This window comes from Larimichthys crocea, chromosome II (assembly GCF_000972845.2).
Source record: "Larimichthys crocea isolate SSNF chromosome II, L_crocea_2.0, whole genome shotgun sequence".
NCBI classification, from domain to species: domain Eukaryota; kingdom Metazoa; phylum Chordata; class Actinopteri; family Sciaenidae; genus Larimichthys; species Larimichthys crocea.
The window spans coordinates 2,491,890-2,510,209 of record NC_040012.1 but is presented as its reverse complement, the minus strand read 5'-3'; the positions used below and the strand labels follow the sequence as shown (position 1 = coordinate 2,510,209).

Below are 18,320 nucleotides of genomic sequence, written 5' to 3'. Positions count from 1 at the left end.
GCTCTTCACTTTGATACCCTCAGCTTTACATATTTCCCCTCATCTTTGGTTTGGATGTTAAGCGCCATCAGAAATGTCAGCGCCGATGGATGTGCATCCGCCCACGCTACGGCAAATGAAAGATGCAAATGTATGTAGATCGGCCTGGTTGTTGCGAGGAGGGGAGTCTCTGCTGCGTGCTCGCTTCATTTACCAAAGAAATAAAAAGAATCTTTTTTTAACCGTGTCGTGTAGATGCACGTCAGCTTTCTGTAGAGTCCTTCAGATGTAGAACAAACTGATTCACAAGCACAGTTGGAGTGTCCTGTTAACATTTATTCAGTCGATGATTCGTCTGTAAAGCAGAAAAAAAACGTCCAGATACAGTGGAAACATGATCTTTTGAATTTTATCAAACAGGATTGAGGTGAGTAAAATCTGCAGCATGTCACTCACTCTCACAACATCACTGTTACTCACCAACACTACAGTCACTGTATACTAAAAAGAAACGAACCCAAACGACACTGTTCAACGCTCTTTTGGTCAACTAATCCCATGAAAAGACCAAATCCAACAATATTCATCCCAACAGGATCGGACTTCTCTAACCTGTCTGTGGCCTCAGTCTCTTCTGACTCAATATGTAAATATTAAAATATAAAATCAGGTCATTTCTTAAAACAGCTGGACACTGACGTTTTTTTGCAAACGTTACTCAGTGACAATTTTCAGCAGCGGATTAATACACATTTTGTGTCTCACGGAGTATTAACGGCGGCAGGATCAGAGCTCCATGACATAAACATGTGGCCTGGCTCATATATCAGGCTTAGGCTGCACAGACGTTGTAGTTCGGGCACCTAATTGTTTGTTTTAGTCGTTTCATGGGATTCGAAGACAACAAAGAGAATACAGAATATCACCAGCCTTAAAGGTCCAGCGTGTCAGTGTGTGATTTAGTGGGACTCAATTTATAGAATATGACAGAAATGTAATATAATATGCATAATTAGTGTATAACCACCTGAAAAGAAGAATCATTTTTTATCTATAGGTCGCGTATCGTCTCCCGGGGTGAGCAACGATCCTGCTCGATGCCACTAAATCGTACACTGAGGTCCTTTAAGGCTGATATCAGCGGCATTTAAAATGATTAAAAGTCGTGGCGACATTAATTAACTCCAGTTAACTCCACACTCACAGTGGAAAGTAAAGAAGTGAGAATCTTTTGTTCTGAATTCAACTTTGGTGAACTTTGAGTGGCAGTAAGCTCATTACTTTGCACAGAGGTTTGTTTAATGAAATGATATTGTGGCTGGCTAGTGTCACCGGTTACAGTAGATTACCGTGCGAGCACTTCCTTGGTGTGACCAGGCCGGTGACAAAAACAGAATCAAGAGACTTGATGTGAAACTGGTACGAAACAAAAAAAGTTGTTCACAGTGAAACTAAACCGACCCTGAAGGTCAAAACATCCGTATCCTCGCGGGTTCACACCATCACTGCATGCGTCAGTGACTTGCTCAAACGTTAAACATTTTACTTTGCGTCCTCCTGCCGTGCTCACTCCGCGAGATTATGAGGCTGCTGAGGTAACCGGTCGGGTTCCTCTCAGCGAATCGAGCGCTGTGCTGCAGGACGGAGGACGAGAAGTCTCCGCGTCCTCTTCACCGAAGGATGAACTCAAACACGTGACTATGTGTGGGCCCGGCCGCCGTGACGTGGAATAAGAAAGAAAAACAGAAACAAAAGGATGAATAATGCACTTTGAAGCTTTAGCAACTTTTGTCATTAAAATCCCATCTGTGCTTTGGGGTCTCGGAGAGAGACGGCGGTGTGTGTTTTGATAAACAGCTGCTGTCGATCCTCTTTCTGCCTCTATCTTCACATGAGCTGAATTAACACGTGGGAGGATTTGCTTCATTTTCAAGTGTTAACATCAGGCTGTTCTCATTACATCCATGTCTGCCTGACACTTTCTCTCGGCCTATCTTTCCTGTCTCGTTTCCGATCATCTCTTCCTGCTTTCCGTCGAGTCACAATCCACCTGTCAGACGGAAAGCGGATCAGCATTTCAAAAACACATTAACGGTCTCTGCGTGCAGCAAATGAGGTGACAGACAGCAGTGGTGTTAAGAGAGTCTGTGCTGCTGTCAGTGTTAAAAGCTTTACTGCTCAGAGACGTTTTGGAGGGCTGCGAGAGGAAACAGCGGGGGAGGAGAGAACTTTTATAACGGAGCGAACAACCTGCACCAGAGTTTTATGACGAGCTCGCAAAGTATAGGAACGTTCAGTGCTCGTGGATTTAGTTTTGTTCCCTGTTGTTGTTGTGCTTTTATGTTGGAAAACCAACGAGAGAAAAGAACAAAGCACGAGAGGAAAAACAATAAATTAAACTGAAGATAAAATGGAAAATGAATCCCAACTGGATGGAAAGTTTCCAAGTCTCTTGACCAGTAGCTGCCAAACTGCAGCGGTACGAGATGTTATGTGCTGATGGCAACGTGCGTGACTGGAGTGAGTACGACTTTGAAGATGCCACTTACTAACACAAAATCACTGTCGCTGACTGGAGTCGGAAAATCATCAAACAAAGTTGAGTGTACGAGCTCACACGGATCTCCCTTGAACAGGACTTTGAGGCCTCTAACGAGCTTCACACTGTTTCTCCTCCGAAGCTCTGCGCACGACAAGAAAAGCATCACAAGTGAGCGAAGCGCCAAACACAAACTCTTGCAGAAGTGCTGCTCTTCCTGAGGGCCTAATTATGGGTCAGACATTTCCACTTCCACTTATGCAAACGTCCATTCATTAGCCTCATAGAAAAGTGCATCAGACTCTCCAGTCACGATTCCCAAGCACCCCCCGAAATAAAGTTTGAATGCTCAGAATCAAGCCATTAAAACTGTTTCCCTTAAGAGTATTTGCAACCTTTTCAATATGACATTAGTTAGCGATTGCCGGAGACGTTACTTCCACATTTACATCTTTGAATATTTACAGTTTTTGAAACGATATCAACATCTTAGAAGTCCGTATCAGTATATTCACAATTTACAGTAAATGACAAAAAACTGTGTGCGTTGTTTCCTTCTTGCTTTCCATATTCTGTGGAGCCACGGCCTCCAGGTGAAGTCTCTGAGTGGCTTTGAGTGCAGTGTAAAGTCCTGAGGCGTGACGGGACGCCTCCCTGTCTGCGACCTCTGCTCCAAAAACCAACCACCACCAGCTCATCGGGTCATCGGGGGCCTCCAGTTAAATGAAATACTCCTTTGGGTTTTCGCCGGAGGCGTTCTGGGAGTCAGCCTGGTTGTTGAAAGGGAAATCCTGGCTGTCGTCCTGTTTGACCCCCTTCACTTCTTGGTTTCGATACGTCTCTTTTCTCCGGTAGAGGAATCTGGCAGTTATCGCCAGACCAGTCACAATCACAAAGATCACCACCGCTATGACACCTGCAAGGGAGAGGACATTAACTCCGACATATTCAGATATTTTGGTTCAGAATAGTGTTTCTTTAAGACAAAAATGTAATGTATAGATGTTCCACTGTTCACCTGAGCATTTTATGAATTGTAATGTTACTATCCTCCGGAAAAATTGTTGTTTTTGATGATGAATGAGACTTCATTATGGCGCTGCGGTCATCTTTTGGCACTTACTGCTACTTTTTTTACACAAAAATAACTAATAATAATAATAACTAATAATTTTACAACCTGGCTATGCTGATTTTAAATCTCTGGGGTGGGGCAACGCAGTTCTACAAAATATGAATCAGTGGAGCTTTAAAAATACTTAGTTGTGTCAATTTTTGCAGTTAAACAACTAAAATATACAAAACACTGACGGAGGTACAAACCTTTCTGACACCCGGCGGAGTAACAACATTTTGATGTGTCCTCATCTCGCTGCCTGCTGGCTCTCTTTTTGTAAAGTAAATTATCACAGCAGACTTTGGATCACTGTGAAGTCAGACACATGATTCGTGCCCGTCTCTGCCTCCGCTGCGTATGCAGATTCTCTCTGCCCTGCAGTCTGGTTGTTCCACTAATCTAACTTCAACACGCAGCGAACCCGAGCTTCACGTGTTCGGACTCAGCTGGACTCTTCTGTTCGGCACATTTTTTATTATCCGGAAAAAAGTTTCATTTAATTAGAATTCCGAAATACAGCTGAAATCAATTTCTCACTATATTACTTTAGTTTGCCTTTAAAGATGAGTGTGAAAGTCTCGAGTCATTTCAGACGAGGTTTAATTAGTTCAGCTGTCCATTGTGCAGCGAGACACGGGGTCACTGAGATTTAATGGCCGGGCAGAGGAGCAAAAATTCTGCAAAAACTTTTTTTTAAACTTCAGATGGATTTTTTTTTTCACCTTTGCAGCTTTCAGATGAACATCATTCATCAGTAAAAAAATCTCTGACTCTCACTGCTAAGAGAAGTCCAACACAAACACAATAAAACAAGATGAAACAGGTGCAGTGGAAGATGGAGAATCAGTTCAGTACCTCCAATCACAGCCGAGTCGGTCCTGATGGCATTGACTAAAGGTTGACCTGAACCCACCGAGCCAGACTGGTCTACAGCAGAGAAAGAGAGAGGGGTGGCAGAAAGGAAAGGAGAGCGGGGAAAAAGAAAAACCAAAGGCCACCAAGAATTAGACGAGGAGACGTGGAGAGGAAAAGAAGAGTATCATCGTTCAGAGCAGACGGAGAAAACAGCAGCAGCTCTCCAAAAGGAACTCTATTAAAGCAACATGAAGCTGGGAGGAAAGAAACACGACTGGAGACTCCAAATTAATGATCGCATCAGGTTCACTGTCACGAATCTCCTCAACAAGGTGTGCATGTTTAATGAGGCTGTCACGCAGTTTGAAACAAAGAGAAACAAAAGACGTGAACACACATTTCTGATTTCCTGATTTTTAATTAGACATTTACCAAAACAAACATGTTTAAAGAGTCTAAAAAGGATTATTGGTCGTTAAAGACAAAGTGAAGAGAAGTGACGTTTAAAAAGAAGAAGTCAGAAAACATCTTCTGAATAATAATAATGAATACTGACGCTCCTGTATCTGTGAGACCTGTGTATCTCTGTGTACTTCGAGCCAGTTTTACAGATTTAAAATGGACATATAATTTTCCCATTTCGTGCTATCTTCAAATAAATATGAGATTTGTTAAAGTATTAACATTACTTTAGCTAATACTGTCAAGTAAGCGAGAGTTGCGTTCACGCAGCAGCCGTCAGCCGAGCTGAGCAGCTCAAGACGCTGCAACCAACAGAAAAAAAGCGCATCAGCAAAAAATAAAAATGGATACATGAGAGAAGACCGGCGCGCTGACTGGAAGAATCCTAGAACAGATAATCGAACCACGGTAAAAATAAACCTGAGTAGTCAGTCTGAAGACCTGAAGTTCTCCTCACAGCCAAGAGATACATTTGAAACTCCTAAAAACAACCAGAAGTTTTACTCTCTCCCACAAGAACGCAAGAAGTAAAACTTTTCAACCTCGTCCACAAACCTGACTCCTACCTGACAGGTGGTGTGTGTTCTCGGCCTCGTAGGGATTGGCCGAAGACGAGGAGCCGCAGTTGGACTGGATTAAGGGTCCGGTGATGGAGACGGGGCTGGTGTCCGGGTGGAGCAGAGCCGCTTTCAGGGGGCTGATGGAGTTGAAGCGGACCACCGAGAGACAGCCGGTAAAACCGAGAGAAGCCAACCGGGCCAAGTCTGGATCCAAATCATCAGACCCTGAAGAGAGAAGAAGACTTTTTGAATATCCGACTAATACAAACGGACACCTTGAAACTAGTTTAATAATCCGATGCAGAGGTCTTCTGAGTGGGCGTGCCACCCTCAGCGCAGCCCCAAACTGTTTCAGGGGAGACTCAGTGGATGGAAGTGAAAAGATACTACAGCAAAGTCCAAATGTATGTGGTTCGGATAAAGAGATTCAGCAGTTTTGGGGGAATTTTACCTTTTTTTATGTATTTGGTGTATGTCAAACAGGCTATCTTGTTTTCTGTGTGATGAAATAACATAATCATGATCCCACAGGCATCCAGGGACTGGACGCAAGTAAACTAAAGAGGGCGAGGAGGAGACTTTTCCGGAGCTTTGTCCGAGGGGAGGTCGACATTCTCAGACCTGGAAAATTCATGATCTGATGCAAATGGTTTCTGACAAGATTACGTTTCTTCAATATGATACGATACAAATAAAGCTCTAATTTAAACATCTGAGATTTAATCGTGTCGCTTTTGCCTCCAAGAAACAAAACATCTCTGGGAGAAAGAAACAAAAGTGTCTGTCAGCTGTTTCCCATAAAACTCGATTTGTTTCTTTAATTTTCTGGAATAATGTGACAATCCCTTTAGAAAATGTTCAGGAAAAACACACTTAGTAGCTTTGTAGCTGAGAGGTAGATAAGAAGATTGATACTACTACTTTAACTTAGCACGCAAAGACTGAAAACAGAGGGAAACAGGCAGCTCAGCTCTGTGCAGAGTTAACGGAAATACTCACTAACTAACCTATAATGTCTAGTTTCTTGAATCCATAAAATAATGTGTGTAAAAAACACATATTATGGAGTTAGAGGAGCTGATTGTAGCTTTAGTCTTCTTGTCTAACTGTTGGCAAGAACGCGAACAAGTGTTGAACTGACTCTCACATCGAGATTTATCGATTAGGACCAAGTGAAGATATTTCATCCCACCGGCAGATTCTGGTCTTGAAAGATTTCAGTGCTGAGCGGTGACGTGATCCTTCAGCTCTCGGGTTAACTTACTGCAGCCCCTGAGTGTTAAAGAAAGAGCTCACATATAAAACTTTATGTATCTGAACAGACTGAACTTTTAACCCTTCATTAGAGGCCGCGCTCTCTCACCCAGGAGGAAGACACGCCCAATAAAAATCTTGACAAGCTTCATCGACTCAGCTTCACATTTCCCTGTGATCAGAGCGGGACAACGGCGGCAGCAAACTGACTCTAATGATTAGCACACACATGCTCTCGTTACAGTAGACACGCTGTCAGTGACTCGGCGTCTATCGCTCCTCAAGACAGATGTGCACTCTCACCTGTATCGATCGTTCACATCCGCTCGGCGTAAACAGCAGCTGTGGAAGCCGACGTTGTAAACAGCTGCATCAGTGTCTGTTCGGATGACTGAGAGCTGACTGTGGCTTTTACCACAGCACATCTGCATGTTGATGAGAACAGCAGGAGACATTACTGCAGCCTGTAAGCTCCTCTCAGCTGATACACTGTCTACTCCATCACCTCTCTCTCTCTCTGTCTCACTGTATTCCTTCCGGATCCATTAGTTAGGCTGATGGATGACAGGGTTGGCAGGAAACGACAGAAAATCCACTTTCCCGCTGCTTTTTTTCCGATCCTGATCTGACTCTCTGCCCGCTCTGCTTTGACAGAGGGGAGGACCGGTCACATGCTGACATGACAGGGTTAAAACACACTGAGCTGAGTACCATCCTGCAGCTCTACATCCAAAAATACATTTGAATGGTTCAAAGCAATATGATGTACGTTTTCTACCAGAAAATAACAGATTTTAAATCATTTTGATGCTACACTGGCATCTAATCAGGCGAATAACGTCTCATTTCCACTTTTATAAGTGACTGAGTCACACACCACCAACTACTGTATTTCACTGATTTTGGTGAAACTGGATCATATTTTCTGGAGAAAACGTCCTCCAGCTAAACTCTCTGCTGCCGACTGGAGCTGCTGTTAGTGAAGTGAACTCAGTTCGTTAGCTGGGTTGCCTGGTTTGCCTGGGCCAAGTGTAGCTGCTGTTAGTTCAGTTTGTTAGCTGTGGTGGCCAGACTGTGAGCTCAGATGGTGAGCGATGCCGAAATGAACCAGAGTCGGTAATGTAACCGGGCTCAGTAGAGGCAGAGTATGGCAAAGAAGATAAAGAGGACAAGAGGAGGAAAGTAAGAAGAGAAAATAGTGAGCGAGCAAGACGCTGCCGGACAAGAGTAAATCTGGGACTGACTTTTAGAGCTTGGTGACATAAAAGGCTGAAAGACAGACGCCGAGCTGGGCTGACTGCTGCTGGACTAGTCAGTAATGTTCGCTGGTGTCACAATGGCAGTTGTGACTGTGGTTGTTTCTGTGTTTCCCCTTGTTTCCCCATCCTTGTGTTGTGTTTACTTGTCTGTCTGTGTTGTGGGCGTGGCACTTTTCCCTGGGCCTCCTGGATCATCATCAGATGAAGCACACCTGCCGTTCCTCACCTCACCTGCCTTCCATCAACTCATCACTCCACCTGCATATAAACCCTGGCCTTCCTCCCACTCCTTGTCAGATTGTTTGTTCAGCCTCCGTGGTAGATCACGTTCGGACCGTCTTAAACTATTGTTCCTTGTGCTCCTTGTTGCTTTCCTGACCTCTAACCACCGATCTCTTGTGCTCAGGTCCACCACCATCTTCACCTCCTGCCACCTGCTTGCCTGCTCTCCATCCACCATCTTCAGACCGTCCAGACTCCGTGCCTCCTCCATCCATTCCCACAACTGCCTCACCTCAGCCATTCCCTCCACCTCGTATCGGACCCTCCCCTTCCCCTGTTCTCCCACTTCACAATAAATCCCCTTCCCTCACTAACCGTTGTCCGAGCCTGCATTCTGGGTCAACCTGTGCAACCATGACAGCTGGCTGCTACGTCTTGTGTTGTTGACCTCGTTTGATGTTTGGCTGTCGGCAAAGTTGGTTACAGATACAGTAGATTCAGACAGACGGGTGTTCGAAAGGCAGAAAGCAGCGACTCACATGGTGAAATGAAGCTTCCGATCACAATTTGTTCTCAATAGAGAAGATTTTTCATCATTTCCACGCCTCAAATGGAAATAATTAAACTTTTCGGCACTGAAAGGGGAGAAAATTAACGAATATCCACATCACAGATATTCATGCATGCGCGTCCAAAACTCGATCAACTCAACACAAAAGAATTAGAGAACCACGACACTAACACACGCTGCTGCATGACTTCTTTCAGAGCAGAATACCGCAGAAATAATAAACAGTAGATATATTTCATATCTGTGTAAAATCAATCATTTTATTATGGTTATTACTTGGTATTGGCTGATGCGTGCCTCTGATGAGCGGCAGACTCCAGATTTACTTCTAATAGGCCGAGTGCTTCCTTTTATATTGGCTGCGTCTTATCAGGGAGCCGTGTGGCTGCGGCCCGCGGCGCTCAGCCCCTCGTGTTATTAACGGCTCACTGTATATCTCAGTCCGTCTCTGATGGAGCCGCTCAAAGAGAACATGAATAAGTCATGACGGAGCCAATTACTGTCTCACCCCCTCGACTCTGTTACAGGTCGAGGACTACATACAGGAGTTCAATGAGGATGTGGTTTAACCCTCCCAGGTGGTGACGTGTTTTAATATCTGTGCAGGTGTATTACAGAGAAGTGCACTGCTGCTTTAACTTGACCCTGCACTCATTTACGTATGCTAAACACACGTACCTGCTCAGACTCGTGGAAGCTCTCCGACATACTTCTCTTCTTTTATCTCTCCTGGTTTTACTGGCTACTGACTGAAGGAGGCTCTAGTTTTAAAATATTAGACATCCATGGTGAAACTGACAGAAGGGTGGACCTGGAAGAAAAACGCATTAATTACAAATCCATCTGTTGCCTCAGCTCCCCAGACAGCACCATGGATTTATCAATAGCACAGCCAAGCTGCTGATGTCTTAGATTAGGTGTTTTCAGAGTCTGAGACCGTGGGCCTCCCCTCAGACAAAGCTCGGCAAAGGTGACCCCTCACACTGCTCTTAGTTTGTTTGCTTGATTTCATTCAATTTCCTTGAAGCCTGTGGGATCGTGATTATGTTATCTGATATCTGAAGGGATTTATTAGTTTGTGACTGTGGGAAAGTGAAAAACAATATTGTATCTCTGAACTATCTCTTAAACTAGATCACACACATTTAGTCTCTTTTATAAGATCCCCCTGTGGTAACTAATGTAATATTTGTCCGTTTTCATCCACTGAGCCTCTCCTGGAACTGCGTGGAGCTCCCCTGTGAAGGATTTTGGTCACCTTGCTAACAGGTCCACATGCACAAGATTGGGAAGCAAACAAACATTTTACAGCAAGATTTTTGTCTGGGTTTGCATTAGAACGTTTTGTGTATGTATTTAATAAATAAGGAGAAATCTACGGCGAGTCAGTCATTGATTTGGAATAAACCCAACATGATGATGCCGAGTTTTATTCAGCTTCCCATGGCTGCTTACTGAAGAAATCAATAATTTGATGCAAAATATTGATTTGAAATGTTTTTTCTTGTGTGTCTGTTGTTGACTTCTGTTTCAGTTTAAGAATAATATTTCCTCTAAATATCCCATAACTGTGTCAGATGAGGCTAAACATCTTAAAGTTATATTTCATCTGAGTCTCTGCGTCACTGCCCGCTCACTTACCGTAAATTCTGCCCAACACGAGAGACTTAATCGCGCTGAATTCTCCGTCAGCTGTCAGGTTGAAGTCTTCTCTGGCGTTCTGGTCGATCTGAAAAGAGGAGAATCATTTCCTAAGTTAACTTTGGGAGAATTGTGGTAGACATCTAAAGACAAAAGCTCAGAGAGAGTCCAAGATGGGAATGATTTAACCTGCAGGGAGCATAAATCTGCTCCAGAAGTATTAGGATTTATCTTTTGGAGGAGAACGTACACTTTTTTACGTTTTATGTAAGGATGTTGTAAATACTTTGAGATATCTTTCTCCGTACTAAACTGTCACCTTATACAACGAGTGTGCTTTTAAAGATATAATGATTCAACATGATGGAAACCGATAGGATGACATTCACTTCATATTTCACTGGAGCCTTAAAACGCAGGCTGCACCCAGACGAGACGCGGTCACCTTGTATTTCTGTTGATAATTATACAGACACTCAGGCTGCCGGGCCCCGGTTAGATGAAGTTTACCTCATACATCATCTGACGCTGTTGTTAACAAGATAAGAGATTCAGGAGATCCAGATACGATTAAGACGCTTCATAATTCATCCGGAGCTGTTTTAATGTGTAGTCTGTCCCTGCTGGCCTGCTGTCGCTGCATCCAGGACAGCAGCTGCTGGCTGAAGTGAGAGTAAAGTGCTGACTGGGGCTTTATTATATTAAGGAATATCATATCAGTCCACAAAGGGAATATATGGGCCTGTCTGTGTGTGCATCTGTATGTGTGTCATCGTGCTTGCCCTTGAGATCGACTCCTCATTTAGCAAACGTGGAAAAAGGTTAACGCTCGCCACACTTTGTCTACTCGACACAAAATCAGCAACACTTGCAGTCCGGCGCAGCGTGTGAACTCCGAGGTGTGCAAGAAAGAAGGAAGCAGACCTGAATGTCGCGACACTTTAACTCCACATATTGTTGCTAATGACCACAGACTATACGACTGTTGCTTGTATTGATGAAACACAATAACATTTAACTTGTTGTTTTGTCTTAACAGCACATTTAATGTCACAAGGTTCACCCCAACTTCCATGGAGACACCATTTATGAATGCAAAACAAAGAAGAGTCAATACTGGATTACATTTGTAGCCTCGCTACATCCACACCCACCAGACACAGACCTCAAAGGTCAGCTACATCTACAGGAAGCGGTGGGTGGGCAGTTCAAGTCCAGTAATACTTTATTAGTTCCAGTATGGACCAGAGTATAGAAGAAGAAGAAGATATACTTTATTAATCCCACGAACGGGGAAATTCTATTTACACTCTATTTTTATTTACATGCATTTTAACCCAGATACACACACGTGCAGTACAAGGCATAGAGAGATGGTGGAGTGATGGGCAGCCCCTTGGAGAAGCACCCGGCGAGCAGTTGGGGGGGATCGGTGCCTTGCTCAAGGCACCTCAGCAGTGTCCAGGAGGTGAACTGGCACCTCTCCAGCTACCAGTCCACCTTCCATATCCATGTCCATGTGGGACTTGAACCGGCCACCCTCCGGTTCCCAAGCCAAGTCCAAATGGACTGAGCTACTGCCGCCCTGTGGAAGGTGGACTGGTAGCCCTTCGGTTCGGTGCCCCTCTCAGGGTGCTGCTCCGTGTGGCTGCCCATCGCTCCACCATCTCTCTCCACATTTGCATGTCTATGAGCCCTTTGTGTGTGTGTGTGTGTGTGTGGTTTTATTAAAAATGCATGCTAGAATTTCCCCTCGAGGGATCAATAAAGTATCTACTCTACTCTACAAGAACGTGAAGAAGCAATTACCTGCACGGACACAGAGTCTGTCAGTCTCCGGATGGAAACAGTGTGCAGTTGTCCGTCGGCCAGGCTCTTCGCTGCGCTTCTTAAAACTTCGACGTCTCTGCTGCCGTCCAGCTTGTATCTCACCTCCAGCATGTCTTCACACAGAGACACACATCAGACTGCAGGGTTACATTTCAGATCTCACAGGAGAGGAAACAACCTGCAGAGTTTTCCTAAAAATGATCTTTGCTGACAGTCTAAATACACAGAATCATTAAAATACACGAATTAAGATGTTTATATTAAGAGGAGAATATTCCCCATCAATAACAGAATGAATCTAATGAATCATCTTAATATTCAGAACGTGAAGTACAGACTTAATAAAAGTCATGTGATGCTTTCAGGTAATAAATTGCAGTTTCTTTACAGCATGTGTCACATTACTGTAAATAAACATAATAAATCACACATCAAAGTCTTCCTTCGAGGGAACGTGAAGGAATAATGAGTTTTTTTAGGAGGACCTGCAGCTACCTGCTGCTGCGCTGACAACATATTTATTCTTGAAAAGACGCCTTAAGTAGAGAGGTTGTGTGGTTGGGCTGCAGTCGAGGGTGAAAAGAAATGAGCCATCTCGGGGCAAATAAGAGAGAGCTCTCAGGAATTTAATTGGACACTTCAGTATAAGTGCATTTACCTGACGACTCCACGGTCAGCGTGAAAACCTTAATGCCTCGCTGTCCGTCAGCTTTCTCTGACTCATTAACGGCAGGAAAAAAAAATCCATTTACAGCTAATCTAGCAGCAAAGTGCCAATTTCTATTACACTCCCGTATGCTGAAAATGTAATTTTAAATTCAAAGTGCCTCTTACTACTCTTAAAAGCCAAACTCACAACATAATTATTTCACACAAGTTTATAAAACACATCAGCAAGTTTTCTGCTGTTTCTATTCAGCACGCTGCTGACCTGCCACCCATTAGCAGCCCACCACACTTTTATTCCCTCAGCATCACACATCAGGTCTCAGCGATAAGACCAGCGAACACCCGAGACAAAACATAATGACCAGCCCGGCTGGACGGATTAAAAGGCAGTGGAGGCTGACGGGGTGAATCCAAAGAGAGGAGAGATCTGACAGATCCTGATAGATCTGGTAAAGCTGCAGAGCACAGCAGAGGAGGAGGAGGAGGAGGAGGAAAGAAAGGAGGAGAAGATGACAGAAAGAAGAGGGGAGGAGAGGGAAGATGAGAGGCTGTGAGGGAAGTAATTGAGAAAAGTTGAGATGAAGCGAGGCGAAAAGTAAACTCTTGAACAGACTTGTAATCTCTAAGGTGGATAAACGCGTTGGTGGAAAAACTGACGCAAGGCAAAGGGGAGTAATTAGAGGTAAGAACAAGAAAATACAAGATTTGGGGAGCGCTGTATTGAAGGTGAGAGAAGGAGCAGAGTAAACATCTGAGCCTCAGGAGTGAAAAATCGTTCAAAAATCATTCAAACAAATGAAACGCAAACAAACAAAAAGAAGAATTAAAAGAAAACAAGACGCTCCACCTCGAGCTTTAACATCCACCACGTAAACTTCAAAATAAAAGCCTCCTCCTCACCGTGCTTGTTAATGAGCAGGGCCAGGTACTCTCTGTAGTAGGAGCTGACGTAGAACAGCACAGCCGGACTCTGGTTGGTCCTGAAGCTCAGGGAGACGTTCTCTTCTCTCAGCGTCATGTCGGAGTAGATGGAGGACGGCAGAGCGCTGCTGTTCCTGCTCAACTCGTACGGCTCCTTGAAGGTGTAGCTGACGGACGTCTCCGACTTGAAGCCGGCCGACACCTCTGGAAGAACGGGGAGAGTTTTATTTTAAAGAATGAATCAAGTTTCGGGTGATGGATGTGGACTTCTGTGACTGACTGTTGATTGAGATCAAATCCTAAACGATAAATCCAGATTCTAGCAGAACTATATTAAATTTCATGTATTATTCTGCTTTTAAAAAATCCATTTAAGCAAATAATTCATCTTTTTTTATTTCTCCATCCATCTGAAGAATCCAGCGCAGAGTCAGGCTGTAAATCTACATCCCAGCAGATCTAGACAGGTGTTATGGGTGGAGGCTCATCGCGGGGTCGATTCACACCTTCCAACCTTCCAATGCATCGCGTGACGCGCTCTGTGTCTATGAATAACACCACGCATGTTTCTTACATGTAACACACAGAAGCGTGTTCCAGTCTTCACTGAGGCTTAATAACTCATTTGACAGAGACGTTGCATATTAATAAATATTGTTAACCAGTAAAACACGTTCGGCCCAAAGCTATTATTCACCTTACTGCTAAGTACCAATTAATGTAATCACCTGGTCTGTCAAATGAAAAATGACACATCAGCAGAAACATGTGAGAAGCTTAATCAGCAAATGTATCATTTATTTTGGTTAAATCACATCAAACACCATTATTTAACTGTCTGAATTATGACAGATTGTCTAATTGTTTCAGTATTATTCAACTGTTTCGCTTTGTCTGTAGATGTTTAACAGATTCAACATTTACCTGTACCAGACAGAGAGACAGAGCAGGGACTTCCTTCTACATATATTAATGCATATTGTTATATTCATTATTCATGGGTAACTATCAGTATTACTAAGTCTTGTCTTGTTATAGTTATTAATACTTTTACGAGGCTGTTTTATCGATTATTTGTACTCAGAAGACGCCCTAAATGTCACAGACCTGCTGTTGAAAACCCATTTTTATAGCAGACATGTAACAGTTCATAAACTTCTCTTAAGCAAACCACAGAGGTGTGATATTAGATAAAGACAGATAACTAACAAACTGTTGGAAAGTTATAAATACTCTTTAAACTGGAGGCGGACTATGCTAATAAAATTCTAACAGTACAGTTCATATATTTATTCTTTCCAAACTTCATCCGAGGGAGGCATCGGAACAACTCTGCATGTCTGATGAGTTATCAACAGAACAAAAAGAAGTGTTCAGTCTTTGCTTTGATTTTTTTTTTTCACAGGAAATAGTTGACCTTTTAAAAATATCAAACAAAGCGAGAGTGCGTCACCGTGACTCAGCGAAAACAAACTGTTGTTCTGACTCAGCACGTCGAGGCAGATAAGTAGATATCGTTATTTGGTTGAAGTTGGTGGGAGGAGGGTTAAGAGAACTCACTTGCGTTACTGGACTTGAGGAGGACATGAAGGTCAACGTGATGGTGTCGAGTTTCCATCAAACAATAGACTAAAATAGACTCCAGCTCATCAAACAAACACTATTTGCAATAACCTCTGATGAGACGCCGCAGCTAAGTATTTCTCGTTGGGCGTTGAGTGCAGTAAAACTTCTCTGGAATAATACAGCTCCTTAACCTTTAGTCAACGGCAGATAAATGCCCACACATGCAGGCTGACATTACTCACATTTTCATTTTTATTTGTATTTCCACATGAGCTTGTGGGAATCAGAACTGCCTACGTGCTCTGATAGAGTTTCAACTGAAACAGAAGTTCAAGACTCGGCTCGGGAAATGTTCTGCTGAGACGTTTCTCCCAAAGAAGCTACAAGCAGAAACATCAAAACGGCTTTAACCTTGGCTGCTGAGATGCATGTACAGTGAATGCAAAGCAGAGCGAGAGGATGAAGCAGATTATAAACTGGTTAGACAGAGCTCCTGCAGGCTAAAAACAAACTGTGACTTCTCAATAAATCTTCATGCAAGACCAGGATGAGTATCAGGTTAGTGTCTGGGAGTCAGTCAGTAAGAAATCAGAGGAAAACATTAGAGTGTAATTTAAGGTGTGTATTTAAGCAACAATTCAACAATATGAACATTTTGAGTTCATGTAAAGGACAGTGGAGACAAAGTGGAAGAGGCCTGAGAAGTTTCAATGTCCTGAAAAAAGTAAGCTCACAAACTGAGATAACTTTAAAGATCAATTAATCAACATATTTCATGCTAAAAACCGTCAGTGTTTTGATGTTACGGCACATTTACTGTTTGGTTCTGTCTCATTGTTTCCAGCAGGCAGCTGATTTATGTGATACAAGTGCTGATAAAGCATCTGTACGCTCAAGACGAGAAAGTCAAGCAGCCAAAGAAAGACAGAAACAGACGTGAATATGAGACTTCTATTAATCAGGTGGACAGAAACACAAATCCAAATAGAGGCTAATGTTATTCTGTCCCTTTCAAAAGTGTGAATCCCTTCAACTAACCTATAAAATACTCATGTGTGTACCTGTATGGCAGAAGACTCCAGTGTACGCCGACAGGCTGCAGTCACACTGGAAGCCGGCGTCTCTCTCCACACAGCGGCCCTGGTTCTGACAGAACGATCCGTAGCTGCTGCAGTGACCCGGGCAGCCGGGTCGAACCCCGGGTGTGATGCTCGCCCTCTCCTCCAAGTCCAGGGTGACGCCGTTCAGCTGCAGAGAGCGAATGCAGCCCCGAAAGCCTTTCTGCCTGGACGCCGTGCCTCCTGCAAACATAAAAAAAGCATTAGATTTACATTTCAGATATTCTGCTAATGAACGCTGGAGCTCCCAGAGAAGGATCTACTTCCCAGCTCGTTCTCTCATTTCTTTGTATGTTGGCGTGTCTCTGTTTTCTTTCTCTCCAGAGCTTCATTTCTCCTCCTCCTGTCATTTACAGCTGATCCACTTGTCGCCTCTGCTCCCCCTGAAGCTCCAACCTGTCAGCACTCTTCTCATGCCGTGACACAACAGTGAAAAAGCGACGAGGCAACAAGCTGTAGGTGGAAACCTGAAACCGCGGGCGTAACTTTCATCAGCTGTCTGTCTGCTTAACGCCAAGCCGGCTGCTCGCCGGATAAAGTGTCTGACTGGCTGGTTGGCTGTGTGTCGCGCTGCATATGTCCGCTCTATTCTTCAATACTTCGACTACGAGAGATCAAACTCTGTATTCAACATCACGCGCTCTCTCTGAGACGGAACATGGTCACCTATTGTTTGCACGGTTCAAATATGACATCCACCCGTTGCTGCAGAGATCACACACTGAAACTCTCATTGTACCCAGAACACAAACCCGGCATCTCTTTGCTCTCGAGTGTTTGAAGCTGACAACTTCTCATTGTTCAGCAGCGGCGGCAGCAGCTTTTCACACCGATAAATCACTGCAGCTCCGTTAGACTCTCCTCTAGGCCTCCTCTCTCTGCTCTGATTTTGACTCGTATGAATTATTGAACCAGCTAAGCAGCACAGGATATGCCTCAGAATTTCCTCTGACACAACACAACGAAAAGTCATTTTTTATCCACATTAAGTCTGCCGAAAATGATTCAGCACTTAGGGATTAAGATTTAGGAAGCTATAAATTACAATAATGTCTGTACATGACGAAGTGGTAACCATTAAATATCATTCATAGGGGTGACACACTTACTGCCCTTACATGCACACTAATAATATGACCTACTTGATTCTGGCACAGCTTGCACTTCTCATGTAAATGACTTTTCTGTGTTAATCACTGTCATAATCACAGCAAGTGTAACCCAGTTTCTACACCTGGTTTACTGCCTAGTAATTAAGTTTGTTACCTCAGGAAAACACAGCTACCCCCAAAAAACACCACACTTTGAAGCAGCACCGCTACTTCTTGAAACATGCAGCTATTGACGTGCAGGATGCCAAGAAATCCAGATAAAGTACGGCCTGGAAATCTTGTAAAGCTCCTGTGAATTCTGCTCTGTGATGCCAGTGTAGAGTAAAGTCTAGCCTCAACTCATGGGACTAATATGTCATGTGGACAACTTCTTCTCAAAGTTTGAAGACGCTAATTAAAAACATAAATAAACTTCTGGTATTTTTAATCACAGTAAATTCCCACTTCGAGACATCCTTAATGAAACATACAAACAAAACAACACAGCACGTCGACTGGACACTGAAGGTTTATGTTATGGCTCTCAGCTTCAATTACTTTTTACAAGATTGTGTTCTTCATCATTGTGTTCTTCATCATGCAGTTAGGGCGGACGGCTCCAAATACTACGAAAGCTACATGAGTTTTAGCCAACACTGATAATTT

General features: G+C 43.6%; 1 protein-coding gene across 7 annotated transcripts in view; it reads right to left on the bottom strand.

Annotated features, from left to right (window-relative positions):
* Positions 1–294: 294 nt before the first annotated feature.
* Positions 295–18,320, bottom strand: part of LOC104935900 (contactin-associated protein-like 4) — a 160,709-nt gene continuing 142,683 nt past the window's right edge. For all 7 annotated transcript variants that reach the window (XM_027291868.1, XM_027291863.1, XM_027291864.1 and 4 more), the window contains 7 exons: positions 16,507–16,746; positions 13,859–14,083; positions 12,269–12,402; positions 10,460–10,547; positions 5,519–5,737; positions 4,491–4,562; positions 295–3,434 (listed from right to left, as the gene is read on the bottom strand). In XM_027291868.1, coding sequence (XP_027147669.1) covers positions 3,238–3,434; positions 4,491–4,562; positions 5,519–5,737; positions 10,460–10,547; positions 12,269–12,402; positions 13,859–14,083; positions 16,507–16,746 — 1,175 coding nt within the window. In that variant the 3' untranslated portion in view covers positions 295–3,237. The remainder of the gene's footprint in view (positions 3,435–4,490; positions 4,563–5,518; positions 5,738–10,459; positions 10,548–12,268; positions 12,403–13,858; positions 14,084–16,506; positions 16,747–18,320) is intronic.